This window comes from Anser brachyrhynchus (assembly GCF_964034855.1).
Source record: "Anser brachyrhynchus genome assembly, chromosome: Z".
NCBI classification, from domain to species: domain Eukaryota; kingdom Metazoa; phylum Chordata; class Aves; order Anseriformes; family Anatidae; genus Anser; species Anser brachyrhynchus.
This window is the reverse complement of record NC_137697.1, coordinates 63,456,640-63,482,488: the sequence shown is the minus strand read 5'-3', so window position 1 is coordinate 63,482,488 and position 25,849 is coordinate 63,456,640. Positions and strand designations below refer to the sequence as shown.

The window sequence follows — 25,849 nt, the reverse complement described above, 5'->3', positions numbered from 1 at the left end:
ACATCATAACCATTAGATTAATGAATGGAAGTTATTATTAGCTCTTATTGTGCTAACACACAGTACATTAATAGCTGTGCAGGTTCAATCAAATACACTGCTGACTTTGTATGATGTTATTTACCAGATCTTAGATGGACTGCTGAGCAAGATGAATGTAATCTTTCATTTTTGTCTGTGACTTATAAATAAGGTAACAAAATCATGTTTATAGAATATTTTATTATCATTCTCTACAGCAGGAGAACAGTTGTATCTGTGGACTTGAATTCATCACTAAAGTGGAATATGCATATATGAAGGATGCTGTAGCGAATGGAAGGAAAATTAACTATTGCAAATGTTATCTTTCATATAGCTTAAACCTGCACTGTGAATTATTGGAATGAATACTAAAACGGAAAAAAAGTTTGCTTATTCCTTTATTTTTTTTTCTTTTTCTTTCACAGAACCTGAAGAAAGTGTTTGTAGAATTTAGCCATCAGGAGCTGTTTGAGTTCTATAACAAGGTCTGTAGATTTTACAATACTGTAGTTCCTTTGTAAACACCTTATGCTGCTCAGCAGGAAGTATTGCCTATATGAATTAAATCTAATGAAATTGGAAGGAAAATGGATCCAATTTTAATTAAAGCTGTTGGATTTGTTTGATCACATAAAGCATTTTCAAGAAGAGTCTGTGCTTTCAAATTTGGAATAGGCAGGTCTTGGAGTCATTGTAATCATACCTGGTGGCTAGGTCTAGAGGAGCAGCTGATGATTAACAATGAGGAGCTCTCTGGAAAGAGCATCTTTGTGTTATGTCAAAATGCCAGGCTCATAATCCAGTCAAAATGAACTCTATTATTTTTTTACCTTGTTATTATGCATTGGAAATTCACAGCAAAACATCTGTGCATGTAAAAAGGCAGTATTTAGACAACTGTTTCTTTAAAATTTGAATATTTAAACTGCATCAATGAATTCTAATAGCTTCACGTAAAAACAAATATTCATGAGTACAAAATTTTTTTATTGCTATATGAATAGATTTAGTATGCATAGTTGAAGACATTGGAATGTTGCTTTTTTTTTCTGTTTGCATGTTTCTAAACAATATCTTATGTGAGTGGAGTTTTTTTTTTTCTTTGTGTTCCTTTAAATAGCTGGAAACTATACAAGCACAGCTGGATTCCCTTACGTGATGTTTTTGAAGACTTATTTCTCCATCACACTCCTGCCACCTCATTATTTTGAATCGAAGATAGATTGCCAAGCTGTGTTTGCTGGAGGATTCAGTGGTTTGCTTCCTGTAAAATTATATGGCTTATCTCCTTTTAGAGCAGTAACATTAACCAAGAGAAATCATTGTTAAGAGTCTGAAGATTCTAATGGACTTCCTCTTGTTTTCTGAGCAGTTGTAAAGAGTAGCTTTACTTGCAGAAAAAAAGAGAATGCTATCCTGCCTCTGTTTTTTTTTTTCTTTTTAGCTATGACACTTGATTTGATATAAATTTGCATACTATTGAGAGACCAGGAATAAAATCTATTTTTTAGCATAAAAGCAATATAAAACTTTAGTAGTAACAGTAGCAAGAAAACACACAGCAAATGAAATATCTATCCTTTTGAATTGTTATTTACACAGTTAATAATGCTTATTACAAATTTGTCAAAATAAATTCAAAATTTATAAACAGATTCTCTGACTTTTTTCTATTTTAATTTTATTTCATTATCTTTCTTATTTTTAATTAAAAACACTTTTTTCTTGTAAATAATCAACAGTGTCACTGATTTCAGTGTTTACTTTTGGCACTGAGAATAAATACAGCTTCTTAGCACTGCATGCATACCAATGAATCATAAGTAGTATGGTGTATAACTGGGGGGAGAGAGCTTGGAGTATATAACAAAGAACACTGAAGTAGTCTGACAGCCAGATTTCTGAAAGCTATTTGTTGATCCTTCCTAATGTTGTCCACCACTGTTTTTACAGCTAACAGGAAGAAATAAAGTACAGTGACTTAAAGGCCAAGTTAGTATATTTTCACACATTAGTTCCAGATGAATGGAAGTTCATGAACAGTATGAGAAGGTAAAAGTCATCTTAGTTCTTGTTTGTTGCCAGCAATTGCCAGTCAGTTCATTGCTGCACCTTAATAATGGGCACAGTATGTGACTTCTACTCGGGGCTAACAAAAGGTGAAAGGATGTGAAAATCTTCAGTATTAGCATGTCTCCCTTTCTCCTTAAGGAATTCACTGAACAAGGCTTTTTATTTTTTCAGATGCCTAAAACAGGGATGTTTAATACCCAAGCAGCCAGTTTTCTTTTGAGAGTTGTTTGATTGTGACACTAGATATAAGTATAGCCAAAAGGTATGTTTCGAATTGCTGGGTTTTAGGTCCTCTTGTGCCATAGTTCTTTTTGTTTTTGTTTTTGTTTTGGAGGGTTGTTTTGAGCTTTTTGTGTTGCTTTATTAGGGATTGTGCTGTCAGCTCAATACAGGAGGAGTTTGGACCACTTACCTGTGCTGAGAGACATTAGAAAAGATTAAGAAGGTAAGATCAGCAGCCTGCATGTGAGTAAAGGGCACCAAAGAGAAAAAAAGAGATTTATCATAGTTCTTAACTGAAATACCATATGATACCATACCATAACTGGAAGGTAACACTGTTAACCTATTGGAAAGAAGAAATCACTGACCATTGCACGGTAGACTCTTACTCTGTATGCCTTATAAAGTTTGCTGCCAAAATCAAGCCTCCTATCAAGCCAGTGGCAACATGCCTTATCTTCTAAGGTTATGACACTACTACTTGCAGACGTCTCTTCCTCTGTCTCTCTATTCAGCAGCAACTTGCTGCCTTGCTCATTTTATGCAGCATTGGTCAGTGTGTATCTGCAGGTGAGCCACAACCCCACCGTATCCTCCTCAGGACTCACCTCTGCTGTACCGGCATTAGCAATGCTTCACAGTTAGCATAGGTAGGAAAATCACCTTTGCATCTAAGTCCTGGCTTCTCTGATTGTACTATGGGGCAATCAGATGTGTGCTAGGAGGCTGTTCTAGAGTGCTTTCTTCAATTGCCCTGGGATCCAGGGCTTAAGTTCTGGAAGTCATGCTTGAAGTGGAGTAAGGACTTCTCTATGTGTATGTAGGACATGCTGAGGCAGTTGTTCAAGTGTGAGAGAGGTATTATCTGTGTAAATATAGGCAGCCACTGATGAATCCTAGCGGAAGGGAAGGAAGCAGGACCAGTTGGTAGAGTGAGAAGCATTGGACAAACTGGGAGGCATATCTGAGAAGAAAATAACAAGAAGCCATAGTCGGAGTAAGAAGAAACTGGGTGTTGAGCGTGGGAAAAAGGAAGGAATGGACAGAATAATGGATATGCCAAGGGTGAAATCTGGGAGTGAGAAACCTACAAGGAAGAGAGGAGGAACACTGGAAAAGACAGCAGAAGTATATATAGAAAGAAAATGTAGGCAAAGGCAGAGAAAACATGGAGCAGGTTAGAGAGAAAAACCTTGCATAGCAGGGGAATAGGAAATAAATTGAGGGAAAAAGTAAACTGGAGTTAACTATGAAATCTATGGCCAATTTTGTAACTGTACCTAGTATTTTGAACTAATCAATAAATGTCAGGCTGTTCAAATTTGACCAAAATCAATTAAAGCATGGGGTAACAAAAAGAGAATTTTTATTCTAGAGCTAATAGAAAATATTTTAAAAGTAAAATAATTTGTAAGGGAAAAATAGAAAAAAGCAAAGCCCAAGATTATAATGTCTGTAAAATTTATTTAGAGTTCATCTTTGTTGGCAGATGGATAAAGAGATTTATGGTTCCTTAAGAACTGCTTTTTTTTGCTAAATGTACTGAATTTCTTACTGTTAGAAGCCATAATAAAAGCCACAGTACACCTAATGGTAAGAAGCACACTTGTTATCTTTTGTCAAGGAGCACTCAAAAATAGATGCCTAGATTAGAAAAAACTTTTCTATATGTAATATGAAGCTTTGGGGTTGTACACTATTAAGTAATGATGGTACAACTAGTATCATCTTAGAGAAGAGCACTGTCAGTCATTTAAGTGCTCCTGAATTAAGGACAGAAAACTGACTAATATGAGTGGACTGCAGAAAGGAAAGCTTTTATTCAGGTTCCTGCTCTCTGGTCTTGATTGGACCTGGAAAGGAAAAGGAAGATTAGTCTTGCCCTGAGAGCAGCTGCCCCTGCTTAGTTCGGATAAAGTCCCAGCAGTGTTGGAATAAGAGAAAAAACTCCGGTGCAGACTTGGGGAAGCCTAGGCAGAATGGGAGATCTGTCCTGCAGCAGGGACTGGATCCAAAGCCATACCTCAGAGGAGGTGGGAAGAAAAGCATGTTCCTAGGCAGGAGAAGGGATTTAGCTGATTTGGAACTGAATATTCTAGGTTGGAGTGGGATCACATGAAAGAAGATCACATGTGCATGCGGAAGGTTTTCAAGCTGTTGTTTATTATGCTTTTCATACTGTTAAAACACTGAAGGGGTAATTTTGAGTTTTTACTCCAGGAATAGGATATGTCCCAGGCTTTTTTCAGTTCAGGGTGCTAGAAAAACATTGGTCTGTACTACCTATTGGGCATGTTACAGAACTTAAATTATTGAGGTAATGTTGAGTAGGGATAGTTGCAGAGACTTTTTGAGCTCTAGAACAAGAAATATGAATGAATAAAAATTATTAAATCTACTTTCATGTATCTATTTTAAAAACATTTGACTCATCTTTGTTCAGATATTAAAGACAGCATTTTCCCTGACTGTACTTTTCTCAAAGATGTAACATCAAAATCTGCCTCAGATGGACCATTGGCAAAAGCAGGAAATCTTTTGTCTTCAGTTTTGGGTATAAACAATCATCAATATTATTATGACATGAAGACAGGGAGTTCTAGGCCTAAAATGAAAAACAATGTGAGGACTGCATTGAAAATACTGACCTACTGGGAAAGAACAACAATTTATACATCTCTTAGCAGAAACAATACTAATAGCGTTGTTGAATCCAAGTTGGATTATCTTCCCCAGTTCAGTCTTAGGCGTATATTTCTTTTTTCTCAAAAAAATATGAATCATCTCCAATTTTCTGCATTAAGATTGTTTAAATAAATTATTTAGGAAGATAGAAAAATGAAAGTTAACTATCTCATATTTTGACTAAACTCCAAACCTGTTTTGTTTCACTAGAGCAGGCTTTAAAATACCATTTTAACTCCTGGGTTTATTGACACATCATCTTTGAGTTCTGGCTTGCAGCTTCATTTCCCTTGCTTTACAGTATGTGATTTTAAAGACTCTGAAGTCACGTTCTTTCAAAGCATAAGGAATTTACTGAAACGTTAAATCTTAAGTTGGTCAAGGGAAAAATGTTTATTGTGATGAAAAGCTCCTCTTTACATTTTCACTGATTCCACCAGTATCAGTAACATTTCATTGCTTGGGTGTATGGACACATAGCTTCAAAGATTATGAATTCACTCATGTTTCAGTAAAGAAATGACAGATCTTAATAATGCCCAGTGAATAAATCACATCATTTTGTAACCATTGTTCCCATATTCAACTAATGAACAACATTCATTGTGAGAAAGTTTGTTTTCTATGGATCAATCAAATTGCCCTTCTGAGTAACAGTGATTTCATCTAGATGGATGAACTAAGGTGCTTCTGTCTGATACGCTGTTGATGATGTCTCATAAAGATAAACTATTAAGGTGCCGTTATCTGCAAGTCTTGCGTAAAGTGATTTCTAATTTCCATAATAATGAATCAATTTTCTTGGATTTTCCCTTGGCCTTTGTAATTGTGTTGATCAGACAAAATTATATGCTGTAATTTTAACTGAATTAAAGTGTTCAGGTGATCTCTTCGTTCCTTCATTATTTTGTTTCTCAAGAGATAGGAGACAATATTGGGCTGTTACAAGTCAGATGCTGTCCAGCTGTGTTGGAGCTATACATCCGGGAAGCATTTGCCCCTCTCACTGACAAGATTAGTTACTTCTCTACTGAGACTAAAATATCTTCCATGGTTTACCAAAGTTTTCTCTATTCACTGAGACGGCTATATGGAGCTCTACATGTGTTGGAAGCATAACTGTCTTGAGTGGCTGCTAAATCAAATGAACACCTTGTTAGAGCAAATTCCTCTTCCAGTGGGACATTTTTTCTTTTACCTTCTTGTCATCACTGTTAACTGGACTGTCCCTATATGGTAATATACAACATATTTTCAAGGAAATTTGGAAGAATGTAATACGTGTCTTTGAGACAGACTTTGATTCACAATCCCAGGCAGCTGGCCTCTTCTGGAGAGAACTAGTTAGAGGAATGGACATGGTGGAGCCCAAGACCATCCTTTTTGAAATTCAGCTTCTGGTCATTCAGGACTAGCAAAAGGAGGAGAAGCAGCACGCATTGGTCAGTGCTAGCAAGACTCCTCGCGTCTGTGCTGTATTGGAAGGTTCATCCCTTGAGGGCTAGTAGGAAGAGACTGGTTCACAGGTGAGATGACTTTGTTTCTTCTCATTCCAATCCACAGGTTCAGTAATGGCCAACTTAAATAAATTGCATTTCACAGGCAGAGCTGAGAGTATTAGTCGTTGGCAGTGTGAGAATGCTGCACTTTTTCCATCATCACCCTGTGTGCTTTTCTGCCTTCAGACTTGTAAACAGTGTGGCTTTGGGAAAAAAAAAAAAAAAAAAAAAAGCAGTTTGATTAACAAAAACAATTGTTTCTATCCTTGCAGGCAGCAGAGAATTAATCTGAGCAATGCCCAGGTGAGTGAGCAATGCCCAGGTGAGTGAGGAAGGACCATGTCACCTGCTCCACTCCTGCTCACCACTGAGCATTGAAATGCAACTGTGCAGTCAGTGAGTCTTAGTTTCAGCCTCAGACTGCCAGTTAGGTGAGCTCTGCCTCCTTCCTCAACACCAGTGAATAAGGAAAGGGTTAGAGAAGCTGACTATGCTGGGCCAGTCTGAAAATGTATCCCAGGCAGACAGTTATTAATTTAGCTCTTTGCTCCAGAAAGGATTAAAAATTCTTCATGGCAAGCTGTGCTTTTATCCTGATCTCTATGTGAGGAATAAGTCCAAGGAGTAGTGCTTTGCATCCCAGGTGAATCCTTGATGTCTCAGTCAGGAGCTACACCTTGTGATGCTGGATCTCTGCCATCTTCTCCTGTTATGATTCATAACAAATTCCTGCTATTTACAACTCATACACAGCCTGGAGATAGGCAGCACGGACACAGAGAACAAAAAGGAACCTTTCTCATCCTCTGCTTCATCTCTGCTCCCTAGAGAATCCCATCTCCTGTCTAGGGCCAGTATTGCTCCATGTGGGATGAAGCTTCAAAGGAGGTTGTCCTAGCACCCCAAGTTCGAAACTCACTTCGAGAGAGAGAAAATACCTGTATGAAAAGGGAAGAAAAATAAGTGCAGCCTTTCAAGACATGGGGATTATTAACCATTTGGCCTATTTCTTGGTCGAACCTGTTAGATGTCCAGTTCATCTTTGCAGCTAAACTCTCTATGTGAATAAAATCATACCCGTTTCCCCACATAATTCTTGTGGATGGCAACAAGCTAAAAAATCTTTAGAGCCTGAATTAGGACAACAGGAGTGAAATTCATCAGATCAGTGCAGAAAAGAGAAGACCATAAACATGAGCTGATCCCTTTGGAGCTGTGTTCATTCACTGTTTCTTATAGGATAAATGGCAGTCATCCAAGTTTTTTTAAAAATTGTATACTAAGGCATAATCTAAAAAAATGAGTAATAAAGAGTCAAAAAGAAAAAATGAGTAGGTTTTTTTTTTTTTTTTCTAAGCAAGAGAGTTCAGTATATCACTGAAGGGAATTGCAGTGAAATGGTTCTGATTTGGGCAGCATATATTGCATGTACTCTTCACTGCAACACCCAATAACCAACTCGGCTTCCTTTGGATTTCCTTCTACAACTGAACTGTAGGCTCCCATACCCTTTCAACTATCATCCCTACATCTGCTTATCAAACGTCTGCTTGGTAGCCTACTGATGGATTTCTTCGTGTCTGCAGTCAGTAACAGAAGTACCCTGAAGCCCTTCTGCATGTCAGACCATACAAGGTCCTAAGTGACCTTGTGAACAGCTGTGCAATGATTCTCTTACTTGCTGCAATGAACAGCTCTAAACTGGGAATGCAGAAGCACCTCAGATAATTTTAATGTCTCTCTGGCTGAACAGTTGACATTTAAAAAAAAAAAAAGGGGGGGTAGTTTTAGATTACTGAATATCTTTTTCATCATTGAAATTTGTAAGTTTTGAGATCAGCCTTCCACCCGGGACCAGACAGGTTTTAAATGAATATTTAGTGAAATGGTTGATATGAAAGAGAAGCCAAAGGTGGAGTTTGCTCCAGTGCCCGGAGCAAAGTTCATGGTTTAACTGCTATGTTAGATGAATAAAATCTACCCTTGAGGTCCTTCCAGGAGGGCCTGAATATGAATGTGTAAGGGTATCTGAGCAAAAAGGTCATATCCCTATGGTATAATGATTTCAGCATGTTGCAAGAAAGGAAATTTCCTATTAATCAACCTTATTCCACTGTGCAAGGTCAGAAAGCATGAACTTGGAACCTCATTCTACATTTCATAGCTCTTCCTAAATCAAACCCAGGCTGAAGATATGACTGTGCTTCTTATTTGTCAGAGTAGCCCTTCATCATAGCCATCTTCAGTCAAGTGAGTTCAGGGGTTTCAAATCAGATAGTGCCTTCAACTGCAGTATTAGCCTACTTCTGCGTTAGCTAAAAAATAATAGTTCCTTCCTTGAAAATCCAGCCCATCAGAGCTCTGTCAGTGTCCAGATAAACTAGTGATGTCTCTTTTGTAAAGAGATACAAGAGACCTTCAAATCACCTGTACAGCAATCTGCTCTACCTCTTGAATGTCAATACGTACATTCAACAAATACCCTGTACTGGCATTGGTAAAAAGCATTTGATAATCTCCTTTGGTTTGATGGAGTCTTTCTGATGACTTGGTGACCAGGCATAGATGTAAGATTTTTTTGCATCATTCTTTGCATCATCCTTTTTCCCTTGAAATGTCCATGTTTGAAAGCTGATCTTTTTCCCAATTTGGGAACAAAGTTCTGTGGTAAATCAACTGTAACCTTTTGATAGGTATGAGCACGAGAAAGAACAGGAAAATGTGACTGTGACAACCTGCAACACTTCAAGGAACATGTTGAGTGGAGAAAAATCAGTTAGAAATTGATTTCCAAAGATGAGATTAACCAATTTGAAATTGAATATATCGTAATATGCAGGAAGAAAACATGCTTTTCTTTAATTCCAAAATAGAGATTATCACTCTGTAATGTAAGGAAATATATTGGAGACTGTCTGCTTGGGGAAGTCAACTGGGCCAGCCTTTGGAGAGCTAGTATTCCTCCAGTCCCAGTGACTGACAGGACTGTGGCTCCCCCAAAGACACAAGTTGTTATGCATAATCTGAAAAATGCACCTGCTTTCCCCTAACCTCTAGTCTTCAGGCCATCAGATTTTTATGAACATGATCTCTGAGGATTTTTCTAAAAGCCCCGTAAGAAGGATGCGTCAGACTAAATTATGAACTAGAGTTCTGGTGCTCCCTGGGGTTTCTTGAAAACCTTCTTCCAAATTTGCTGGCTTCTCCTTTGTTCTGTTGACAGTCTACCTTTTATTGCTTTTGCCCTGGCTCACTCTGCATCTTGACCTAACTATTTTTGCACGCAAACTGCCCTACAGTGTTGAGTTGTAATTAACATTTTATTGTGTTGTTTCCTTATTTGTAAGATGTACCCTCTCCATTTTTTGAGAGGATCAGAAGATAATTTTTCTGGCAAAGATTCTGAAAGGGGAGAACTGGAGTTCTCTGTTGGTGTGCACTTCCGAAGGACTCAGTAAGGATCTTAAAGCCAGTAAAACACCATTCTCAAACAGATTATAGTGTTTAAAATTGCCCTGTTCATCATGATGACATCCAGGGTCAGAACTGTTGGTATGGGGAAGTGACTAAATAAACCAGCCAAATAATAGAGAAGACCAGGCACCAGTAAAATACAGAAAAGCCTGTTCAGTAATAAAAATAGTATCTTACTATTACTATTATTATTTAATTATATATCATTTAATAATAATAATAATGATGATGATGATGATAAATAGTCAGCTTTCTAGCATGAGAAAACATTGATGAAATGTCCCTGGACATATTAAGTTCATTTCTAATCAACCTTCGCTAGAAAATTATTCCTCTTAAGAAATGGATGTTTCCCTTGTTTCTTTAAATGATCACTTACACTTTTTCTTTATAGAGGTTTCACTGTACTAGCTAGCAGAAAATAAATAAATAAATCTTTCAATTAACTGCAAATACAGCCTGTTTATTTGGGTATTAATATGCAGTAGTTTTCAGTCACTTCACTGAAAAGCAAATACATGTGAGGTTATCCTAAAGGATGTCTCTTGAACACTGACAGGCTTGGGGCACCAACCAACCCTCTAGGAAGCCTGTTCCAGTGTCTGACCACCCTCATGGTACAGAAATGTTTCCTCATGCCCTACCTGAACCTTCCCTGGTGCAGCTGTGTGCCGTTCTCGTGTCCTCTCATCACTCACCAGGGAGCAGAGACCAGCACCTCCCACACTGCCTCCCCTCCTCAGGAAGCTGCAGGGAGCAGTGAGATTGCTTCTTGGTCACCTTTTCTTCAGAGCAGACGAGCCAAGTGTCCTCAGCCTCTCCTCACTAACCATGCCCTCCAGCCTTTTGCCAGCTTTGTTGCCCATAAGGTGCTTTGAAGGGCCTTAACATCCTTTTTGTACTGCAGAAACCAGCACTGTACACAATATTCAAGGTGAGGCCGCACCAATGCTCAGTACAGCGGGAGGATTACCTCTTTGTACCGGCTGGCTGTGCTGTGTTTAACGCACCCCACAGTGGGGTTTGCCCTCCAGGCTGCCAGGGCACGCTGCCGGCTCACGCTGAGCCTGCTGCCAGCAGCACCCCCAGGCCCCTTTCTGCAGGGCTGCTCCCCAGCCACTTGGCTCCCAGTCTGTGCCTATACCCAGTATTGCTCCGTCCCATTGCAGCACCCGGCATTTTTCCTTGTTGAACTTCATGCCATTGTTAATCGCCCAGTGCTCCACTGCTCCAGTCTGTCTGCATCCCCATGCAAGGCCTCCCGTCCCTCTGGGGAGTCAGCAGCACCTCCCTGTTTAGTGTCATCAGCAAACTTGCAAGGGATGCACTCCAGTCCTGCATCCACATTACTGGTAAAAATGTCGAACAGAACTGGCCCTAGAATTGAAGTTGAAAACATGGTGCTTAAGAAGCTGCATATATTTGAACAAGATTTTTATAAGCAGAAGAAAAAGGCTAGGTTATAACATAGGATAGCAAAAACCACTCAGAGTCTCGTCTGCAACTTCTGTGAGATTTATGATCCATAGTCCTGGCCTGGGCATTTTTGCAATGCTGAAAAAGCAAACAGAAGGTAATGGAGAACAATTATGAGTCATTCCTTTACCTCAGAGGTGATTAATGTGACACAGTCAAGTTAAATCCTCTGAAGAGACATCAGCAATGCTTTTCACTGATGTGTTTTGTAAGCATAGATTGATACTATTCCACAAGGGATTTTAATTTCCTGCTAAAAGATATGGTTCATGATCAAAACTGAGATATATGTAAATGCTAGCTGCTGAGCTTGCAAGACTGATACGTTTTTTTATTAGCAAAAGATAAGAGTACAGATCATCTTCAGTTTTATGATACAAATAAGTCCATATTATCAAAAACATGCAGAACTGAAGAGAAATACTCTCATGGAATATGCTGTGAAAGATCTGATAGCAGTATAGCAGACTAACAAGTAGCCTCTGCACATATTCCAGACAGTCTGTTTATTCCAAATTTAAAACCTGAAAATATGTACTTGCTGCCTTGAATGAAACAAAGAGTGTCACTCAGAAATTTGAATGACTTAATTTTCTAGAGGGAATTTTCTAGAGCGGAGACAGTTATGAGAGAAATTCTGATATAATAGTTTTAAGGAGAATTATTGAGAAATCAGTACATTCTAGTGCTTCAGACATCACAGCTACCTTAACTGAACAATGCACTGGGATAATCCTTTTGACTGCACATTCCCTACAATAGGGCCTTCAACTTTTCAGAAAAATGTATGTTTTAATACTGGTGTTCCCATGCTGTACTACGTTTGTTTGGCTTGTAAGACAGTGAAGACTGATGCCATGCTGAAACGTTTGCCCTAAGTTATCTCCAGATGCTTACTCTTTTGTATCCACTGGTTGATGGATATCAGGTTCTTCCCTAGCTGTCCTGCTTGCAATGTGAGTAATTCAAGTATTATGCAAAGTGCTTTGCTCCCTCTTGTTCATTAGGTAATACCTAGCATTCAGTGACAGAGGGCTTCACACTGTTCTGGTTCAGTATCAAAACAATCTCAGTAATGTAGGCAACAACAAGGATGAGTTGAAAAATACAAGGGTTCTTTCCAAAGCTGACAAAACTGTAAAGACCTGATATGTACACCTGGATTACCTCTTTTACTACCGTGCCGTCAAGCAGTGTAGAACCCTGGTCTGGCCCAGTCCATATTTACCTACCTACTGGTGTAGCTGTGCACGTGACAAATTTACAGGTAGTCCCTCAGTAGTTTGCCTTGACGCATATTACACTGCCAGTCCAAGAGCTCAATGTTTCATGCAGTTCATTTCCAGTTTCTAAAGGGGAGCATGTCCTTGCTCCCACACAGGAATGCTTTGCCATCGCTTCCAGGTAGCTGCCCACAACCCAGCACTTCAGTCCTTAACTCCTCCATTCAGACCTTTTATTCCAGTTTTGCATGTGCTGGGTTAGCTCAGATCTTTTATTGCCTTCCTCAGCTTTAGAAATCATTGGTTGGTGTCATCTCTTGTTAGGATGTCCGCTGAACCCAGAGATTGCTCTCATTGTTCCTCCCTCCAAAAACAAGAGCTGGTTTTGTGAGTACAGTGGATGGAAGTGTTTTGTAGGAACTACCTCAAACCTTGTCTTTACCTGCCACCAAAATGTCAAATGTGAGCTTATTCACATCCTGATTCCTTGCTCAGGAGAGCTAAGGATTGGTCATACTAAACTCATTTTTTTCCAGTTATATTCCCTTAAAGTCCCAAACAGGTAGCGTTTTATGGTCCTGCTACTCAAAGCTTAAAGTAGATATTTTCCTTGGGGCACTGAATATCACCCAGACAGAGCCTGTTCACTCTTTACCTCCCTCCATTTCAACAATATCAGAGCTGGGTGAACTCTGGGCTATGGGCAGCCACACACACAGATGCATCCTGGTACTTTGTCTTCCTCCAGTGAGATGCATCTGTATTGAATTAACCACTGGCAGAAGAATTTAGCACATTTCTGGTCAGTTTGTTCCTATGAGAATGTTAGAAAAGCTTAGTGATCTCAGAGTTTACCTGACACTTAATGAACTGTTTTTTGGACACAGCCGTTTTGGTATTTGGAAATGGATGACTCATTCAATGACAAATTTTTCAGAGCACTTCAGTAGTTTGTTCCCCATCCGGTCAGGTCTGACTTTATCATTTTTTTCCCTCTTAGCCTGCTCTACTCTTCATAGTTAATATCCTCTTCCATATTTCTTTGTGGATTTCACTCTGTAAATGCCAGTTCCCATATTCACCATACAGATACCTGTAACAGGAAGGGTAACTACAGCTTCACAGGGCATTATGCTGCCCCATGCTGTGTGGTGGATGAGCACTTTCTGGTGCTTCAGGAGCTGGTTTGGGGGTTTGGCTGCCCTGAAAAGGAGTGAGCTGAGCAAGTGGATGACATCCTACCTCCTTCCAGTATCATTCTGTCATGTAAATGGACTGCAGTACAACCCGGGCTAAAACTCTTTGTTTACCTGGTAGGTGGATTTGTTTTCAGAGGTACCATTTCTCAGATCCATCTGTGACACCTGCTAGTTCTCTGTTCCCACAAAGGGCTGCTGGCACTTCATTTCTCTCACTCAAGACATATCATTTAGTACATTCCGTATGCCAGGCCTGAGTTTATTGTATCTTCACCTTGTCTTGTTCTCACGTTATTCATTTACAGAGATAGTTCTTATTTTCTATCAGAATTATTTTTCAGGAAAGCACAGTGTGACAGATTTCTGGGTATAAAAATTATAGGCTGTCCTTCTCCATGTTTTCCCAGTTATCCACTTCTGTATTGTAAATAAGCATCAACATGCTAATCAGGAGACAGTGCTTTATCTGAGGTACGCATTAATCTCAGCTCTTGGAGTTCTTTCCTTGTCTGAGGAGCAGCACAGGAGGGGGGAAGCATGCGTTTATTCACAAAACTATTTCTCCTATCTGTTGTTTTCAGCCATCTAGGCATCATAACTGGCACTTTTTAAGCATTAGTATTTACCCAACATTCATTCTTAACTTTTAATCTGATTGCTGGGAAGGTTGCTCCTGTTCTGCAAGATTGCAAGTATCAGGCATTAGACCATAGCCATTGCCCTACTACATCTCTCTTATATTGGAGTTCTATTAAAGATGAATGCCTTTAAATGTGCTGCCTACTAAAAATAAAAATACCTCTTAATTCACCTTTTCCCTGAGAGACATCTTCAGGTTATAAAAGTTATAAAATGTTATAAAGTGTTAGGTAGTTTCTCATAAAAAAAGACACCACAGGCTGCTCGAAGTCAAGTTTCAGTCTCAAAGATTTTTGATACTGTGGTGTATGAGGCATGTTTGTTCATTATTTCCCATGGCTATATTAAGAAGGAACAAAGGGAGTCGCCAGGTGGCTGTAAGGACCTTGAGGCTCCCTGCCTGTTGCTGTCTCAGGCGGATAGTTGAGAGAACTTTGTGTAAATACTATAACTGCAAAATTTGATAACCCACCTGTCCTATCTGAAGACAAAACAGCATGACCAGCTACGGAGGGAAAACATCACGTACCAAGCGGAGGAAGACTACGGCCTTCATCCGTGCGACCACCAGAGGGACCAGAGACGACCCCCTAGCAACAGCCGACGTAGCCGCAGTAGCAGGAAGGGGGGCTGCGTAACCCCGGAAGAACTCGGTGATATAAGGACTGTGAAAAGGGGGGGGGTGCGCGCCGTTTGGAGGAGCATGGACTGCCAGGCCGCCCAGCGCTGTTTTGCTTGCTGATCGCTTACTCAATAAACTAATTTTTTCTGGCTAAAAGAGTAATTTATAACAGATACTCCTTGCAGGAGCCTGAAACAAAATCAAAAGATGAAGGTGAATGTAGCTCAATTTGAGCTGAACTTATAACCATGACCTAGTTACTTAGAGCTCACGAATGTATAGAAACTGGCCTTGTTGATGAAGTTGTATAGGATATGCAAGAAGCATCCATCTGGTGGGATGTTCAAGAGCGATAACTTTTATACATAAAGAGGGTTTGAAAGTACTTTGGAACAGATCTAAGTTTTTATTATTCAAGGGCAGATATTTTCTTCAGGTGATCACTTAAATAGTTTTTTACTTATTTTCTAATGATACGTATTCATAACATTAGTCCCTAGGGTCCGCTGCTGATTTGGAGTTAAGCGTAGAGTTGGAGGTTGGAGGACAGAGAACTGCTTGTGAGGACCTCACCATGACTGAGGTGCTCTCAAATTATTTTTCAGGTGTTGTGCATATAAAGCGTAGAGAAAAGAATTGTAGTGTTGCAGGAGTCTGGCCATCTCTAAAATGGTGACAGAAAGCTAATAAATTGGACAGAGAATGAAACTATTACAGGATTTTACTTCCTAACTCTTTTAACATTCATTTTAAAGGCATTACGTCAGTTTAAATAGAGGTAGTACTCACTCACATCCCTTGTTGGATCAAGAAAGTCAAATGGTCAGCAGAGGAAAGAAGCAGATGAAAAATTATTTCCTACTTTGAATTCCATCAAGCTTCAACTATGGGCCTATCTTAACACATTGTAAAAACCTTTAAAGGTGGTATGTGACAGTGGTGTCTAGTCATATAAGCAAAAAAGAACAAGAGAAACTGTTCCCTGACAGTAATAAAATCCGCATGCTAGGCAATATTTGTTCTTTGATCCATAAAAGCCAGATATGCAAAGTACAGCTTCAGTGTCTGCCTCATTAGATAAAATAGTCTAAATTGAAAGGGAAACAAAGTGTTTGTTTGCTTTCTTGCATTTTATTTTTTAAATGTAGATATTTTTTTCAAAGGAAATTGACCTAGCAGGTTGGCTTCTGAATATTGAGCTTGATAGAAGACTAGAATAGAATAATTAATTTGGAAGGGACCTTCACAGAACATCAAGTTTAACCACCTGACCTTTTGAGGGCTAACCAAATGCTAAAGCATGTTATCGAGATCATGCTCCAAATGTCTCTTGAACACTGACAATCATGGGGCACAACCCCCCTCTCTAAGAAGCCTGTTCCTGTGTCTGATCACCTTCATGGTACAGATTTTTTTCCTAATGCCCAGTCTGAAATTTCCTAAGACTTTTGTTCTATAATCATGCCTCTTCTTGAATAGCATCTAGTGGTATTTAAAAAATAAAATAAAATAAATCAAACCTGAGAATTTACATAGTTACAATATGAATCCTAAGAGCATGACGCTTAAATTCAGTTTTGGTTCAGATTTGTTCCATTGAGTTTAGAAGGATCTATTTTTCTAGCATTGATTATGCCATTTGCATCCATTCTTATCCCAGTTAGGTGAGCTGGGTTGCTGTCACACCAGGACTTCCTGAGGAAAGGAATCCAAAGGAGAGTTCCGTGGCAAATCAAAGAGGAAAATGGGAACTCAGGCATCTCAAAGCAATGATGTGTAGAGAGTTGTGGGCTAGCTGAGATGCTGAAGTAGCTGTAAGAGCAGCCTACTACTCAGGCAGGTGTGTTTTGCTTCTCAGCAGTTATTTAGCCTAGACAGAGCAAAATAGAAACACTATTGAGGCAGGTGAAGGTAGCTCTGCATAGCGCTGCAATGGGCCATGAAGATGTGGTCCATTAATTGCACCTACTAAAACCTTTTTGTGAAATTGTTTCCTGTGCTGTGATCAGATAGTCTGTTTAGTCTTGGCAGACTGGAAGATATTGTCATTGAACCTCAAATACTGTTTTATCAAAAAGAATGGTTTATGATCACCATTTTTGGTAACCGTTGGTGACAAATGGTTCACCATTTAAAACTTAGCAAAAGTTACTTGCATTCCTCTCCTTCTCACTGCTGTCTTCATCGTCCAAGGGACATATAACCCTCCTCCAAGTATTTTTTAAAGCATTTTAAAATCATTTCCATTTCCTTTTCTTATAAAGTTCACTTAAACAGGATTCAGGGTGGAGCAGTTTTTACTTGACTTTATCTTACCCTTCTCAGTTTATGTATGGGACTTGCCTTCCTAACTTCTGGGGTAGGATTGCTTGTACAACAGAGCAAAGCAGTCCTGATTCTGAAAGGGGCCTATGGGTACTACTGTCCTGTGAGCAATGCTGAAATAATTGTGTTTTGCACTTCGATCACTTTCTCATTTGTCACACTTCCCAAAGGAAAGTGGCAGAAGGAAGGACTCTGACTACTAAACTTCACCTGAGCGCCATTCATCAAGACAATGCTGTGCTAGGAGCTGCCACGAAGCTCACTGTTAAGGTGAGTCCTATATCCATTAATCTCTAGAACTAGCACTGTCATCATTTCTTGTCCAGATTCTACACATACAGCAAAGAAAAACTAAGGTGTATGTTGGCCATCTGCAGATGTACTTGGAGCAGAAAGCTTGAGATTTCAGACTTACACTGGCTGTGCTTGTATATCTATCTGCACGCTAGATGTGGCCCACACTGTATAGTGACTTAAAAACTGCATATCTGAAACCTTTAAGTCCGAAGAGAAATATCCAGTAGAAGTAATCAAAGGGCCCACCAGAAGTTAATTTTCAGCCTCACGGGCTGACAGAACAAGCTCTTCTACAGAAGGAAACAGAAAGGCAGTTACCTGCTTTAATTGCCTGACTTTTTATAAACTATTGTAAGGTAAGACTGCTATTTTCAGCAGATGTGATATTTGGAAGTGAAGACTCCATGCTGTGATATCTAGTTAGTCACTGTACATTTAACCAGCAATCTTTATAGAGTGCTCGCTTAAGTATTTATGCTTATCTTTAATGGGAGAAACAACAGCTCGTTTTCTTGTCGCTCTTATCTGACTGTTAGCTGTGTCTAAAACTACAGGCTGTTATGAAGACAGAAGCTAAGTTAGGAATGGAAATGAAAAAGTGCCTGAATTCTTCTTAAATGCAGTTTTTCTTCAGTCTATTAAAAAAAGAAATCAAAAACTCCAAACCTACAATTTTTCCTGGAAAGAGGCTGATGTGCATTGTCATTAATATTGCATCCCTCAGCACTGAACAGGAACACGGAGGAGGCTCATCTGTCATCTCCTTCACACATCACAGTGAAAAGATGATGTACAGCTGCCTTGGCCATCAAGGGGAAGGGATGCTCTTCATGCTGTATAAGTCATGGGCAGCTGACAAGGTTAAAAACATGGTTTCAAGTCTGCTAAATTAGATTACAGATTTGATAGTCAGTTAGTAGGTTTTAATCCAAAGCTTTAGGGGAAATTTCATGGGTAACTTTGCTATGAATGTCCTTTGGTTTTGTTACGTGGAGTGGCAACTTAAATGAGACACTACTCTGTCACTTGAGGTAATGCGCAGGTTAGGTGGAAGAATGCAATGAAGGGGTAAATACATTTTTTTGTCTGTCTTTGTTGCTGTGTTTGCATTCTGTTCTGTAAGTATTCTTTTGACCCAGTCTCAGGTGCATTTTCTTGTATAATATGAAGATCTGAAAGTCGACTTGTACTCAGATTCCTTGCTGGAACCGGATTACCCAGGTTATTTCAGAATTTCCAGAAATTAGACGCACTCCATTTGTTTCTTTTCAGAACAGATGGTGGAGTAGAATTTGAATCACTGAAGTGATAGTGGGAGAGAAGATACAGTGGGGAAAAAAAAAGGAAGTGAAGTGAAACTTTTCACACTTTTCAGCTTTTTGCTGATTCCCAGCTTTTGTTTTTATATGAAGAGTTTAATAGATACAGCTTTCAGATTTGTCTCCATTACTTAGGTATCTATAAAATCAGACGGATAAAATCTGGAATGCTCTGCATTTTTACTAGGTACTTAATGGATACTCATAAAGCATTAGACTTTCACCTCTCTGACTTGAGTTCAAGTCTATTTTAATGGGCTGATTCCTCCTTGGTGTACGTTCTCTGAAGTGACGGTGCTAAAATAAGGATTAATTTTCCCACTCTCTAAAATGAGATGACTGTATGAATTTAGCACAGTGCCTGAAGAAGGCACATCAAAGCCACTATCACTGGCAAAACTGAAGTCCTGGGTGAGAGCTCGGTCTATTTTTAGATCATCCCTTTAAATGATTTCTGTGGAGGTGTTTTTGATTTATGCCACTGTATTGTCTGCTCTTGTGGGATCACAGACCTGGCTAACCTAGAAAAACTGCTGGCACAGAGCAGTCGTGGGTACAGACAGCTTTACTCCTGCTCCCAGGAGGAAAGGCAAAATTGAACCCTACATTCCTCTTTGCTGGGCTTAATTTCCTTTTAACAGCGGCTCTTGTACTTGATGCGGGGTGTCCCAAAAGGGTAGAGGAACATGAGTTAGTGCACCTTGGGCTGTTCTGAGCTAGCAGTTCTCTCACTGACACTAACAAAAAGCCAGAAATGCCTTGCTGCAGATTAGATGGATGAAAGATTTCCCCACCCCCCCCCCGGCCATAAAGCAGTATATGTTTTTTTTTGTTGGTGGTGGTGTGTTTTTTTTTCTTTCTTTTATTATTTCTGCTGTACTGAATTGCTCCTCTTAATGTACCATGCACGGAGGATGCAGAAGGCTGAGCACAGGGCATGTGTTCCCCGGTGCAGGAGGTTATGAGCTCAGTCATGCTGCTTTTCTATGGGCTTCTGTTAAATCTGTCACAGGTGGGCTCTGTAGTTTGGGCTGTGCCAGACTTTCGCTGCTTGCTTACTGTTTTCCTCATTTTGTGTTTTCACATCTTGCTGTGCTCTTTGCTGCTAAGTGCTGAACTCCAATACCCCGATTCCCACTAATATCACCTTGCTCCTCCAAGAGTCTCATGGAAGCCAATCGGACTACTCATGGCATAAGCATTTGATACAAGGTTATCTGACTTTCATCCTTTGGGAGCTTTTATCTTTATTTACTTGATCTGTCTCTGCTTCCATCTGTGCTTTAAACTGTGCTTCTGGGTCACGTAAGTGGTGGTGGGGTTGTTAATTAGACTTTGGCAAACTGTTGTGTGGGGTGAGCAGTCTAAACACAGTTAAAAAAAAAAAAAAAAGTCAATAAGCTCCCAGGGACAGATTCAGCAAAGTACTTACAGGAAATGCCTAAACAGAGAGATGTGAATAGCCCTGAAGATTTCAGTGAAATTACTGACATGCTTAAAACCACACCTGTGATAAAATGCCTGGCTGCACTGGAGTCTAGTCGGGGGATTGTCAGAGCTCCGCTGGGCTTGCTGAAGCCCTAATCTTGCTGTGGTTCCCAGGGGCTGGTCTGCAGCTCCAGCACGGTGCGAATGCCCACGGCTGTGCTGTGCCACAGACCTCTCCGCAGCAAGATTTCCTTTCAGAAACTGCAGGTCTGGGGGGGCTTCAGCACCAGGTTAGAAAAAGAGGAAAGGTGAGAGCACAGTTTTGCATGTCGCTGTTGTTCTGATGGATGAGCAATACAGTGAGGCTCTCTGGCTTTGTGACCTGTGACATGCTGGCAGATGCAGCGTTAGGGCTTAAGACCTGAGTCAGCTCTGCTTGTCCCTTGCCACTCTTCCCGATGATTTCCTGGCTGTGAAGCCAAGCTGAGTTAGAATGGGAAACTTTTCGGCAGCGTTTACGGTAGCTTTGGGAAACACAGTTGTGGTCAGTTTTATGTTGGTGCCATCTGGTACACAGAATGGCATAAAGAAAGAGGAAAGAAAAAGTGCGTTTGGAAAAATGCGTAACAGCAAGAGAAAAATGTAATAACAAAATATACGGATATAAAAGGAAAGGCATCATGTTTCATAACTGTGAGGGCAGAAAGGCTGCGTTACTTAGTTTAACCCATTGTATCATACACACATGGTTTGCCACCTCCCAGATCCCCTAGATAGCTTTCCAACCTATTTTTAAGCACTTCTTATGATACAGTATCAATTACAAGGCTATTGTCAGATTGCCCTTACAGTTAAGAAACTTTCTTACTGTGCTATCTGAAAGCTTCAGCATACCACTGTCACCTAAAATACCAACCGTGCATTAAGCTGTAGGTGTTTGTGGGATCTTGTAAATGTCTCTGCAAATGTAAGCTCCAACGGCTTTCTGTTGATTCCCTAATTTAGTTAGCAGAAACCCTTGCTGCCTCCTCTCATCCGTGGTCCCTCTGATCCACACAGCCTGCTTTGCTACTAACCTTTAAAGGCTACCACCACCCGCCTGGGTCCAGACCGCTTTCTGCTGAAAGAGGCGGAGCACGAGATTGGAAGCATTTTGCAAGGGGTGACATTTCATCTTTACCTTCATTTCCACTTAAAAAGCCCAGCCCAAAGACACCGAAGTAAGTCACGGGGGATCTTCCCATAAGCTCAGGCGCCCATGGGTGACCCTTCAATGGCCATTTAGGCTTGGCTTTTCGGCTGAGCAAAGCCATATCGCTGCTGCTGTCTGCCACATCTTTAGGAGTGGCGAGTCCTCTCCGAGGAGACTGATGTGGTACCCCTGGTTCATCGGCGTTTCCTCAATATCTAAGGCAGGGAGCCAGTCCCACTTGATATTTTTTAAATCAATATTTCATTAAGCAATGCTTTTATGGCATTTCAGTATTCATCTATAATAGCTAATATAAACCTTTTATCTGTGTATATCAAAGCACTTTGTGAAAGTCGAAAGCACAAAAACTCTGTACTAAAGACAAAGAAAAATGAAGCATGCAGAGGGATTATGTTCTTTGCCCAATTGCCCAGCCAATTAGCAGATTAATTCTTAATCCAGTTCCATATCCACTTGGCCACACTGCCAGATTTTATCTCCCAAATATAAAATATTCTACATCTGAAAATATCTAATCAAGTTAATGACATAGCAACTCTGCAACTGAATTAATACTCAATTTTTAATTAACTTTAAAATAAAATAAAATAAAAGTGTTTGATTGGGGTGTTTTTCTGAAAAAATGTGGGCATTTCACTTCAGCATAAGATTTCCAGTTAATGACATATTTAACACTCAGCTGTTTGGCAGCATGTTTAATTTTCTTTCTTTTAATGTTTCACTCTGGTCATCTGGAAATACAACTGGGAGAGAAGCCTGTGTCACACAGAGGCATTATTTCTAGGTTGTTTTATCACTAATACTTAAAAGAAGAATACAAGTGGAAAGCGGTGTTTATGCAAACTTGATGTTTTCTGACTCCCCTGTATTTTTTCAAGGGGTTAGCAGCTTTCTATTTCATAGCAGGAAAGCAACCAAACCAGAGGGACCTCACCTACACAAACACATTTTGTGAGATAATTATTCGACTGACATTACAGAGCTTAAAAACAGTCAGACTCCATGGTCTCTGAAGAATGAATTCATTATGTCTTAAACAAGACAAGATTTTCCTTTGGGAATTTTATGTCTGTCTGTTTTTTGTATATATACATCTATAGTTTACCTGTTCAGGAATGAGACAGGGAGAATAGATCATCTCTGCTTAAGTTCATACTTTTGACACTCCATTTTTTTTCTTCTGAAGGAAAAAAAAAAAAAGTATCTTGCTATTCCAAACATAACCTACTTCTCTTTATGTAGGCAGGCACACGCTTCTCCCCTCAGCTGAGACACGAGGCCCTATTCTTAGCTCCACTTTCATTTACGTTGTGCCTTAAGGCAAGATGCGCAGGATATAACAGCTCTGTACTTATGACTGTTTTAAACTATGCAAAATTAGAGCTATCTGTAACGTTACGAGCCATTTTGAGGATATGCGAAAGGATGTTAGAAACCTATTATAGAAAGCCTATCCGAGGAAATGTAACCCTGACAAGCGAGAAAGGAACATTAAAATTGTTTGGAAATATTTGGAAACAGTCATCCAGGAGGGTATATAACCAGTCTGCTCTTTTGTCCTCTGGCAGCCGCGGGCTGGGAGAGCTCTGTAGTCAAAGGGTCCACTCCCCAGCTAATGCAGCTCACACTGTTTCACTGACATTGACCTGTACAAACCGACAAACTAGCCCTCACACCTTTCACCATGTTATTGCTCCAGCACTGCTTCAGTGCTATCTTTCTCCAGTTTCTGTCAGTTCTGCACCTTACCTCTCCCGCCTGCCTCTGCATGAGGATGAAAGAAGAGCAGAATGAGTGCTCTCCCAACGATATGACCTTCATTATCCTAAAAAAAAATATATAAATGAATTCACAAACATCACAGAGAACCTGACTCTTTGTAAAGCAGTCAAAAAAACAGTAAAGCTTCCCAGTGAAAATTCTGTCCATGCAGAGTTTTATTTCAAATGCCCTTGAATAAGTCCACAGTATGTTGAGGAAAAGGAACACTTTGGGAACAGTTCTCTCCAAATCTCAAAAACTAGGTGTCAGCATCAGTGGCTGTGGTTTGGTGTTCAGTCTGCAACATCCGGAACAGTGGTTTGTTCTGCAGGAGCTCAGCTGGTTGCTGGTCATGTCTAGCAAATACATAAGTGTCCTTGGGAGGCCATGGACCACTTCTCAGACCCTCTGACCTGGAACGTGGGCAGGGGACATGTCACACTGCTGGCAGTACTGTGGAAATACAACTCACTGAATGGATTTACTGGAAGTCACTGGTTGCTTTTCCACTGGAAAGGGGGCAGGGGGAGCCCTCCCTGAGGCCTGTGCAGGTGGAGCACCCCACAGAGGTGCTGGGGTGCATATGAGGATATCAGTTCATCAGGGTTCATCAGGGCTCGTTTCATCATCTGCCTCCTTTCTCTCTGCTTTCAAGGTGCGCAGCCAGGACAGGGCAAAGCAGCAGTGACAGGATGATTCGTTTCTCTTTCACCCTCCCCACCAAGTACCTCAGGGCACCACAGGGAAGCTTGCTGGCAGTGGACTGCAGTCAGCCTCATCAAGCACAAGGCCTGACACAGGGCTGGGAGCAGGAGCCAGCTCAGCTTATTCTGCTGTGCTGGTTCAGCCCTGGTGCCAGCAGCAGCTATGCTGATTCCTAGTTTGGGGATTTGGAAGTAATTTCCCCTAGGTCATGAGTCTGGAAAAAAAAGCTGTAATGGTTTTAGTGACAGTTTTTAGGCCTTTAGATGACTAGCATCTGAAGTTTGAGTTGTGGGCATTTGAGGAGCTGGAGGGGACCTATCTTAGACCCATACTAATCAGGGGGCTGACTGAGTAATCTGGTTTCCTTCAATTGCACATGTTTCCATGAGGATGAAGGTTCTGGCTTCAAATCAGTATCCCTGGCTGTCCCTGAAGGTGAAGAGAAAGCACAGATTTCAGCACCACAATGAGGTTTTCAGTAATTAGGGCTATTGGCATGCCTTGCAACTAGTGCTGGAGCAAAACTGCCAGCTAGCTGGATGTCCCTCCTCTGGGTAGTAATGGTAGATAGAGATGTAGCTTCATAATTGACCAGGCAGGGATTTATATGCTCACTGGGCTTTCTTCACAATACTTCTTTGCACAGCACAAAATTATCTTCTGTTGCCTACCTGCTTTTTCCCTTGTTATAGCACACAAATACAAGCAGCAGAGTGTAGTGTTTCTGCAGCCAGGGCACGTACACTGAACCCAGAGCATCTACATGGATGGAGAAGGTGCCTTAAGACTGCTGTGTAACAACAGTGACATTCTGGTACCTCAGTTCCCCAGGAGTTCTTTTCTTCCTCTGTTGTGTGAAAGCCCCTGAATCGAAAGCTGGATGCGGTGGTATCTGTTATTCCATAAATAGCTCTCTTCCTTCAATATAGGTCTGATCCAAGACTCCTGAATGGTAGGAAGGAACCATGCTACTAAAAATTATTTGAGATATTCCCCAGCAGATTGCAAAAATGAAAAGATCCCTTGGTAGCCCAAGTGCAGAGGCAACATCTGGAGTACCTGGTTTTCATGTACCTCACCTCATTTTTTTCGGATGGTGGTTCCAGAGTCTGCTTCGGATGCTAAAAATACCTGTGCTGCTGCAAAAATGGAATACTTCAGGAAGTAATTTTATAATACGTTAGAGTACAGCTCAGCTCTGAAAAATAACCTTGGAAAAAAAAAATTAAGTCGATGAGTCCCTATTTATTGTGTTTCATAATCACTTGGGATCTGTACGTGATTTCTCATTGTCCTTGCATTGTCCCTGGTAAAGAAAATGTTGTGAAAGCTGATGAAATGAGGAAAACATTCCACTTTTGTTAATGCTCTTTTTGTTTGTCTTTTTTTTGTTGTTGTTTTGTTTTGTTTTCCTCTCTCAGTGGTGCTGGTTTTATGAGGCTAACAAGTAAAAGGTAGTAAGAATCTATTTCGGTCACCTGAAGTCAGCAGATGTGACAATTCACAGAGTGAGCAGGGTGGCTATGTGAGAAGGTGCTGCATTTGCAGTCAATTTTCAATGCAGAGCTTCGCTGTAATTTCTCACCTCCAGAAACAGATGACTGTTTTGAGGAAAGGCGAGCATTTTCTCCCCCAGGAGTAACAGCTGTCCAGACATGGGAAGAT

At 40.3% G+C, this 25,849-nt stretch overlaps 1 protein-coding gene across 1 annotated transcript in view; it reads left to right on the top strand.

Annotated features, from left to right (window-relative positions):
* COMMD10 (COMM domain containing 10) overlaps positions 1–1,679 on the top strand; it is a 105,213-nt gene extending 103,534 nt beyond the window's left edge. Inside the window, exons 6-7 of the mRNA XM_080574926.1 lie at positions 450–509; positions 1,145–1,679. Of these exons, the coding sequence (XP_080431052.1) occupies positions 450–509; positions 1,145–1,183 (99 nt within the window). The 3' untranslated portion in view covers positions 1,184–1,679. The remainder of the gene's footprint in view (positions 1–449; positions 510–1,144) is intronic.
* Positions 1,680–25,849: the final 24,170 nt, after the last annotated feature.